General features: G+C 34.6%; 2 protein-coding genes across 2 annotated transcripts; one reads left to right on the forward strand and one right to left on the reverse strand.

Moving 5' to 3' along the window:
- Positions 1-1,712: 1,712 nt before the first annotated feature.
- On the forward strand, positions 1,713-4,722 carry LOC105128319 (parafibromin). Its single transcript, XM_011029931.1, is given in 7 exon segments — positions 1,713-1,751; positions 1,754-1,793; positions 1,796-2,308; positions 2,491-2,573; positions 2,666-2,777; positions 3,572-3,797; positions 4,340-4,722. Coding segments are annotated over 5 exon segments (726 nt in total). The 3' UTR covers positions 2,717-2,777; positions 3,572-3,797; positions 4,340-4,722.
- A 149-nt stretch (positions 4,723-4,871) lies between these two features.
- LOC105127264 (non-specific lipid-transfer protein-like protein At2g13820) lies at positions 4,872-6,734 on the reverse strand. The gene is made up of 3 exons (XM_011028495.1): positions 5,659-6,734; positions 5,376-5,432; positions 4,872-5,161 (listed from the first exon to the last, which is right to left on the reverse strand). The coding sequence occupies exons 1-3, from the start codon at positions 5,975-5,977 to the stop codon at positions 5,025-5,027; spliced, it is 513 nt and encodes a 170-aa protein (XP_011026797.1). The 5' UTR covers positions 5,978-6,734; the 3' UTR covers positions 4,872-5,024.
- Between the last annotated feature and the right edge of the window lie 2,848 nt (positions 6,735-9,582).

The raw sequence follows: 9,582 nt of genomic DNA on the forward strand, positions 1-9,582 counted from the left end.
CCAGTTAAATAAATACATATAAAAAGGAAAAGTTATAACTAATTGGATGATCACCCAGAACTCAAATCTTCCCTCATCATCAGTGTAAGAAAAACTCTTCAATCAACAGCATTAAGCCACCTTTGAGGTTATGCGCCCATAAACCTAAGATTGTGATCCCCCCATACAGCTAAGAAGAGCCCTCTTCTTCGATGTCTAGTTATGATACTCTGTTCCGAGTTATGAAATATCCTACTTGCGGGGATAAAGAAAGGTCGAACAAGGTGGCCATGACATTAGCACCTCTAGCAGCCAAAGCCGTTCCTTTCTGTCCAGAAAATAATGCACTCCTTGGTCTCCACTACAAGCAAAGCAAAATTGACCCTGTTAAAGACTTGGGACCCCAATTTTGTTTTCTTTCATGCTTTAGTTCCAGACAATTCCTAGTTGTCACATACTATCTATCATTCAAGCACTAGCATTTTCTTCTGGGTAAACTACTGCTTGTCTACTTGATGATACTTCAATCATTTTAGACATCAAATTCCTAAAAGAATTACCAAGAACCCGAAGCTTCTGTTCTAAAAAATTATCATATAGGTGAAGTGTACAGATGGAGCAAAATTCTTTCACATCAGAATTCTTAAAAGAGGCTTCGGCCATTGGATCTCTCCTCCATCGATGATTTCATGGTTTGGGCTACGGATGAGAAAGTTGCTCTTTTTAGCTCTTGGGAACCTTGCCCTAAGGAGTTTCCATGGATTACATAGAAAATTCTGTTCAACGTCCACGTCCATGTTTCAAGGCAATATGCCTCAACAACAGGCCTATTGGTGCCATTTTCAGCGACAAAAATTCAGACAACGATATATGTAGAGGTGAACTTGGCTATGTTTTGGCTTCCCAATAGTGAAGTAAAGGGTTGGCAAATGGTTACTAAAACTAGATTTATTGAGTGGCCACATATGGAGAGATTAGAAGCGCTGGTAGATCTATAAAAATTATAGAAAAAGTTAAAAGGCTTGGGTTTTCACTCCAGCTCTACCTCTGATCGCTACAGTGATTTTTTTATTTTTTATTTCACCATTGTAAGATTAAAGTTTGACCAAAATTAAATCTCAAAGCAAGGAATTTAATATGTTAGGTTTTAAATTTATTTTTTATAAATTATTAGTTTGAGTTTTATAAACTTAAAAATTATTAAAAATTTATATAATTATTAATTTTAAGATTTGTAAGATTAACCAATATACACAAACTAATCCAAACATATACATTAATTAAAAAAAATCAAGATTAGTGGGGGCTAAGCCATGTAAATATTAGAGTTATACAAGACTTTTTCTCACGCTTTACGGTTAATTACATCTCCTAGCAATATTAAAAGAAAGCTCTGGATTATTATAGTTGTAAAAGAAACAAAAAGATTGAAGGAAAAATAAACATTAACTATCCCTGTTCACATAGATTTATTTTAACTGTGGATTACAATGTTTATTCCTGTACTTAATTTTTTTATTTATTAAATTTTATTCTTTTATAATTTAATATATTAGCATGATTTTATGATTTTTTTTTTTTTACTTTGTATGCTCTCACCTCTCACGTATACAGTGTTGAGAAATATTTTAATAATAAATTATAAATGAATTTTACAAATAAATTTAAAAAAGATCAAATTTATAAAAATAAAAAACAGATCAAGGAGAATGAGAACGAGAGTGTTGAAAATCATGTCTTTGATTTACGTCAATGAGACGCCGTTGAAAGATATAGGGAGTCGTTGTTGGAGCGTAAGAGTAGGGATTTTTTTGGGTTTTGGTTGCGACGACTCGGCGTGAAGAGGAGATGCAGAGATTTGAGAGTCAACGTAGGAAAGATGGATTGGTGGCGAAGAGTAGGTTAATGGGAGCTGGTGAGAGAGGAATCGGGTATGGTGGTGATGAATTGGGTTATGATTCGGCAGCCAAGCCCAAAATGCATCTGAAAGGTAGGAAAATCGGGGAGGGAATGCGCATAATTTTGGTACCTAGCGCGTTTCAGACTTTGATTACCATTTATAATGTGAAGGAGTTTTTGGAAGAGGGGGTCTATATACCTACGGATGTGAAGGTTAAACAGATGAAAAGGCCGAAACCAGAGTGTGTTACAGTGCAGAAGAAGTTTAGTACTGATAGGAATAGTGTGATGACGGTTTATGAGGTGAGGGATAAGCCGTCTGCGCTTAGAGCTGATGATTGGGATAGGGTTGTGGCAATTTTTGTGTTGGGGAAGAAGTGGCAATTCATGGATTGGCCTTTTAAGGATCGTGCTGAGATATTTAATAAAAGTAAGTGAGGTTTGGTTTTTGTTGGATTCAATTGGTAGTTATATTTGGGATTTCTACTTTGTTGGTGATTGATGTTGGTTGATTCTTTAGGTTTTGCAGCAGATTCTTATAGTGTGATATAGTTTTTTTGAAGTCATATTCGGACTCGATTGGAATAACATAAATTGTTTAAATTCATGCAGTTATTGGATTTTTCATGCGGTTAGAAGATGATAGTGTGGAATCAGAAAAGATTGTGAAGCAGTGGAATGTAAAGATTATCTCGGTGAGCATTTTCCCCCTTTGATTATATTTGCTTTGTTGGGTGGCGTTTTTTGGCTTTTGCCCTGTCTCTTCCACTTCAATTGCTTTATGCAGATTAGCAAGAACAAGAGACACAAGGATAGAGCTGCAGCATTGGAGGTGTAGGAAAGATTAGAAGAATTTATGCGCTCACGATCACACACTTGAAGCATGCAGAATTTTAGAAGTTAGTAACTTTTTTTTTCTTCCCTTAAATCCTATTTATGTTTGCATATCTTTGAATTTTTCAAATCTATATCAAGGTATCTGTCAACATGGTTCTGCCATATGGTGAATTCATTATGTTTAGATGGTGGCTTAAAATAATTGATTTTCTTTGAAGCATGTGTTGTTAGTGTGCTAAACATTGCTCCCTGAAAATATCAGTTGTAATATTCCATCCATATGCTTCACTATTCTTTGCAGCATATGGATGGAATATAGCATTTATAGTTAGATAGCATGCCTCTCCATGCAAACCTTTTTTATTTTATAATATTGTTGATGGCGATGCCTGGAATACATGCTGGAGCTATTTTCTGTTTTCTTTTATCTTTCTTTCTCTGTTTTTTCTGTGATATTGATCTTATAGTTTTTGACCAAGTGTCCCTGCCCTTGAATAATATATCAGTGCAAAAGTTGGCAGTGACATAAACAAGATACTTGTCCAAACTGGAGCAATACGTAAATGTGCTGTTAATCATTGTATGGCATGACCTGGAGATTTTAATCAATACCCAATGATATAAAGAATAGTGGAGATTCCATACTGATTGTTGGAGGAGATTAATTTTGCTTGAAGTGAGTGGGTAACGTAAACAATTTTATCCAAACCCATAATGGGCTGAATGATGTTTGCTTGATCCTAGTTTCTATTCAGAAAAGAAGAAGCCTAGAGTTAGTTTGATGGGTTCACCAGCATTATCATGGATATTTGTAATTGGATGTGAGTTTTGAACATATGCTAGAACCCTTGTGCAGTTAGCAAATTAGCTTGTTCTTCAACAAGCCAGATTAGAGCAATTGAGCTAAAGAAAAAACAAGAAGGGCTAGACTGAATTTGCAACCGCTTGAGCTAGGAGGTCCTGCTCCATGCTTTTTCAAGGTGATTGGCTAGTATAATCATTCAATCTGAGTTTTGATGTTGCAGTTCGCTCAATTCACCAGCCTCTCTTGAGCTCAAACAGAGAAGCAATGATTACTGTAGGTAATGCAATTGGGTCTGCTTTAGCTGGGGCCTATAAATGGGGCTTGATGTTCTGCATCCAGAGCTTTGTTACAAATCAACATTGCCACTAAACCCTAAACTCTAAACCCTAAACCCTAAACCTAGGATATTTGATAGCCCATTTGCTTTTCTTCATAGTTAATAGATTTAAAAATTATAAAGATCATGCTTGGAGTCTTTAATTGTGCTAAGAACAAGGTTTTGTTGAGACATTCAGTTTAGTTAAGTTAAAATACGGACAGGTTTTTTGGATGTTTTAGCTGATAAATCTGTACTTGCCAAGAATTTGGGTGCTCTCAGTTCCTAGTCTTTTTCAAGACTGGAGCTGGAAGACTAGTCTGCTATGGATCGTTTTATAAATCTGTATTTTTAATATGATTTGTGCTTTGAAAATCTTTTAGTGCTAGAGTGTACAAAGAAAGCCATGCAAAGTAGGCTGTGAAATTTACTGTATCTTTTTTTGGTAAAGTTATGTCAACAGAAACCATTCTGTAACTGACTACAAGCTGGGTAATGTGCAGAGATAATTAGAAAGGATGACAAGCATTCCTTGCCTGAATATGTGGATGTTATGGTCTCCTGTTTGTTTCATGTTGTTCAAGTTATCTTCCAATGGTGTGTCGCAACTGAGAGCTGGAGGCTTTGGTTTTTGCAGGAGTGAATCTGACAATTTGAAAGGCTGGGTTTACAGCACAAGGTCTGTTCTAATGATGCTTTTCCTCTTATTTTTCTTTATGTAGTGATCTAACCTATGGTATTAGATTGAGGAACATGACTGACATGGTTTGTTTCTTAGTAGGATATTGACTTCAGTACATGTAAAACTGTCAAGTTAATACCTTTTACGAACTTGATTGTTCTTCGTTATTATGTTATTCATTTCCATCCCTTTTAGCTCAGCTTATGTTCGACTCCTTGGAAGTGACAACTTTTAAACTTTCTATCTGTTTAATGTGCTTCATGCATAGAACAAAAAAAATCTGTCTGATGTACTTCAAGCATGGATCATATAAATGTCTTACTTGGAAGGCAAGAGAGCAAAACATCTCCAGCAATACAAAACTACACCAATCTCTTAAGATGTCACAAAAAATAAACAATACATGCACCCTCAACCAAGATGGCACTCGGTAATATATTATAAAATACAACAATGACCAAGAATATGCGAGATGCAAGGTTTAGAGAAAGGTTCTGACTGCCTGATCAGAAAACCTTTGTGAAGGCTGAACCATATGAAGCAGCAAAGAGAAGGAGGAGCAGTAAAGGGATTGAGAATTCGATGGAGCTTGCACCTGATGTTCCATCTGTTTGTGTTGATGGTACAGTTTTGGATCCAGTTCCTACACCAGCGAATGTCACCACGAGCAAGTTAATAGAAAAATAGAGTAACAAGACAGAAAACCTTTTCTCAGGATCTAATTGGTGTCCTTGATCAACCATATGGTGGTTTTCATAGCAAGTAATCATATGCAACAATAAAGTATGGGTAAAGGGGCATTCTGATTTGTTTAAATGTGTTACTTTCAAAGGCAATGTTTACATTTTATGCTGTACCTGAAGGGGAGCTTGGAGTTTCTGATGTTCCTGCGGGTGAGTCAGCTGGAGAGGCACCTGCCCAATACAATGATGAGTCAGCATCAGATCATAATGAAAATTTTGAAACTGTGCAGTGATATCTTCGTGGTTATATAAATTTTATCTTATTTTTTTAATGCTGTCTCCCCTAGCTGTTGTCCAGGGAGATCTAGCATCTCGGATTTTGGCACAGGAGTTTTGACAGGGAGATTCAAAGGAAGTTGAGATTGCAAAGAGAGAAGTGAACCCAATTCTTTCTTACCATTGCAGCTGCTAATGGGTGGAGTCTGCACTTTGCAAGCACCAGGTAAGGCTATAGCCTGAGTTTGGTTGACATTGATCCCTAGCGATGAGCCGCCCCCATTAAGAACTTGGCACAAGCACTGGGGTGATGAGCGAACAACACTAGCTAGCTGAGTGCAGCATTGTGAGGATGGAGTTGAGGAGTTGCCTGTAATGTAATTTAGGCACGGTGACATGCTGATTAGAACACTTGTACAATCTGATTGAGCCATGGCTCGTGCACAAAGCATGGTCACAAGGACCACGGCCAAATCCATTGACATCGCTGCGTGGGCCATTGAATCTCCAGTTAGGCGATGGAAATGCTCGTGGAAGGTGAAGATCTCTTGGTAACTATTATGTTTGATTAGCTTGATGGGGGGAGGAGAAAGGGATACGGTATTTATAGGAACCTGATGCAAGATTAGGCAAATGAGAAATCGGTTATGTGGGTGACCAACCCTTCCTAATTTCCTACGGGTTATTATTCAATGAACTAGGCCAGGTTGGACCTGAAGATGTTCAAACCAGGAGACATCCGTAATTTGCTGCGAGGCTTACATGGGAGGGTTCTGAAGTTCGGCTTTGTGGGTAACCAACTCGTACTGTCTGACTATTCGTTAGGGACTGGGAAAAAATCTCCCAGGAGCAGCTTGGATGTATCTTTACTAGAATTTGGCTTCGCACCTTCCCCTTTTAAAATCAAGGAGACGTGGTTTTGAAAGCAGAAAATTCTCGTGGAAGAAAATCACAGAGACCAAGTGCCCTCTCAGATTCTGACAACTGTTGGTCGTCTACCTTAAAACCTAAGAAAAAGTGGTAGCTGTATCTTTCACAATGAAGGAGGATCAAACTTTGTCTAAGAAAAAGTTTTGGCGGCAGCTATGCTTTGCTTCAAGAATAAAAAATTATGGTGGCAGCTATGCATCTGCCGTGTGACCAATCCTTGATGCTATTCTTACACGGTTAGACGGGTGGGGTTTGGAGTTCTTGTCCATCAATTGGTTATATAATGCTAAACATTGTTGATGATGTTTCAAAATACTAAATGCTTAAAATAAATTTTTTTGTGGTCAAATATCTGTTGCTGCAATATGATCCACTCTTCAATCTCAATATAGCCCAAATTAATGTAGCTGGAGCTTGGAAATCAATTATTTACAAAAGGGTATTTTTTTTGGGTGAATTTGAAAACTTTCAAATATTTAAATTAGTATTTATGTGAGAGAGATAATACTTGAGAGAGTCTAGATATTTAGAACGTGCACGGATTCAAAACTTTTTACTTGGATGGTTTAAGGGGTTTATAAAAAATGATTTTAGATATCGTATTTAAATCTATGTGTATTATATCCAAATATAATTTTGGATACGTTGGACTAATTTCACTCTAAACCAAGGATTTAAGGGTCAAGAAAATACCCCGGGCATCAAGTCCCCGACCAAAAATTAGACCTGACGTGACACAAGACCCATTGAAAAATGGGTCTGGCAGAACGCCTAGCCTAGCGCTACTATTTTTCGGGCGTGACTGAGCTGGTTCGTGCTAGCCTAATTAGGGCTTCGAATGTGCTTGCCTTCTTCAATCCTTTTATATGAAAAAAAATTATACAAAAAATTTACTGAAAAAATAATTAATGTAACTTATTTAGTTGGATAGGATGGGGTTTAGAAACACGGAAAGAGAGAAGTGATTCATCATATCTTTGGATCTGAGCATTAGCTTGCAGTCATCAAATCAACCTTGTCTTCTATTATAAAAATTAAAAAAAAAAATTAACAGGGGAATGTCCCCAATGCCTGTTATAATTTTTTGAGCATATTAATTTTTATAATAGAAGACAAGGTTGATTTGATGACTGCAAGCTAATTTTAGCGTTTTTTTTCCAACTTGTATACATAATTTTTTTAACACAACAGTAGCTCAATGAGTTAGGAATTAATTCCTTTAAATGCATTATTTCCTCATGGGAGTGTATTTTTAGGTAATTTTTAGTCTATCATTAAAGAAGTAAGAAGATATTGGTTTCTAGGTAATTTCTGGAGAAAAAAATGTAACCGAGTTCTTACACTATTCTTTCTTAATTTCAGTTAATCTATTGGAAATGATGAATCAAGCACTTTTATCTAGAAGTATCCTTCTCAAGATTATTTAAACTTTGCCATATCATCCTTGAAATAAATGTATTCTATGTACTTGTGCACCACCTTTTTTTGAAAAAATATTTTTTTAATTATTTTTTTATTCAATTTAAAGTTTTTATTTTTTTCTATTCAAGGAAAATAATTTTATTTCTATTTAGTGTTATCAAGATCTTCTAGTTATACTGTATAAAGAATTATAATAGTTTTTTTTAACAAGTGAGATTTATATAAATAAAATTAAATATTTTAAATGTCTCTGTAGTTATAGTTATGATGTTTTCAAGCACGAAAGCTTTAACCGTTCATGTTTTAACCGTTGAAAAAACACGAAAGCTTTTGAAGCATTCATGTTTTCATACAAGTTCAAATGGGTGGATTATTTTTTTCCTGTTTCAGATATTGTTTCAGTAGCAATAATAATAATAGATTAAAAGAAATAATAGTGAATTTAAAAGATATAAACCAACATAGGTGGCATTAATTCTCGAAGCTCCTGCTTTCTCTGCAGCAATATCACGAACTAAGTTCAATCATGATAGTCATGAAGAAATACAAAGCAAAGAAGGGTTCAATATTAACCACACCAAATCTTATTATTAAAGATTCATTATTTTCCAACTTTTTTATTTGTGAGATTTACCCAATATTTTTTTTAATTTAATTTATTTTATTTAAAATAATTTATAAAATTAATTTTTTTTTATTTTTAATTCAAACTTTTAATTTGTCATATTTGATCATCATTATTTTAATTACTATTTATTTTATTTGAAATAATTTATGAAACTGATTTTTTTTATTTTCATCCTCTTTCAACTTTTTTCCTGTTAGATTTGGTTCCATTCTTTTAATTATCAGTTGTTTCATTCTAAAATAATTTATGAAACTGAGTTTTTTTTTTTAATTTCATTATTTTTTAATTTTTTTTATTAGTTCTGGTCCTTGTTTTTTTAATAAATTTAAAAAAATTAAAAAATTAATTTTTGGTTTATTTTTTATAATACCACCAAATATAAAAAATACTTTTCTTTTTAAAAATTATTTTTCTTAAGGAAAATCACTTTACAAGAAAAAATCAAGAAGGAAACAAACACGTTTCTAGAATAGATACAATATTTTTCGTTTCGGTGCTGTCCAAGACCCAATGGGCTGTAGTTGGATGCCCATCATGTAGAAGCTGTAACATTAATATCACGAGGACTACAAATGAGATAAGCCCAACTCACTGAATACATAAGCCCAACCCATTTACAGTCCGAGTGTCAGATATTAGTACCCCTCTCTTCCGGCCCAAATAAAGCAGCTTTGTTTTTTTATTTTAAAAAATAATTTTTTTATGTTTTTTAATTGTTTTAATATCAAAAATAAATTTTAAAAAAATAAAAAATATATTATTTTAATATATTTTCAAATAAAATACGCTTTAAAAAATAATTCTAATCCCAATTTAAAACCGGCTATAAGTGGTTAAACTAAATTGGATCCAAGGAGTTGAACTCGTTATTAAATTGATATAGCTAAGATCACTGCCTCTGAGTTTAGAGAATGGCCAGTTGTAGTAGGCTGACATTAATTTAGAACAGGACTTCTAACAAAAAAAAAAAAAAGGGATTCCAGAGGACAAAGGAAACGTGTCCAGAATATGTAATCTTTGGATCTCTACTTATTAGACGAAATCAAGACTTTCTGACTTGCAAAATAGCCAGTCATAGTTTGACACTAAATTTAGGTAGGCCCGTCTTCTGAGCTGGAATGCCGG

This window comes from Populus euphratica, unplaced genomic scaffold (genome assembly GCF_000495115.2).
Source record: "Populus euphratica unplaced genomic scaffold, PopEup_1.0 scaffold1.1, whole genome shotgun sequence".
NCBI classification, from domain to species: domain Eukaryota; kingdom Viridiplantae; phylum Streptophyta; class Magnoliopsida; order Malpighiales; family Salicaceae; genus Populus; species Populus euphratica.

Bases quoted from the DNA above. Each gene is read 5' to 3' on its own strand.
- LOC105127264 (XM_011028495.1), bottom strand. From the start codon at position 5,977: ATGGCCCACGCAGCGATGTCAATGGATTTGGCCGTGGTCCTTGTGACC. The intron at 5,433-5,658 runs GTAAGAAAGAAT...TGTATTGGGCAG, and splicing joins ACCCATTAGCAGCTGCAATG to GTGCCTCTCCAGCTGACTCA. The intron at 5,162-5,375 runs GTACAGCATAAA...TCGCTGGTGTAG, and splicing joins AACTCCAAGCTCCCCTTCAG to GAACTGGATCCAAAACTGTA.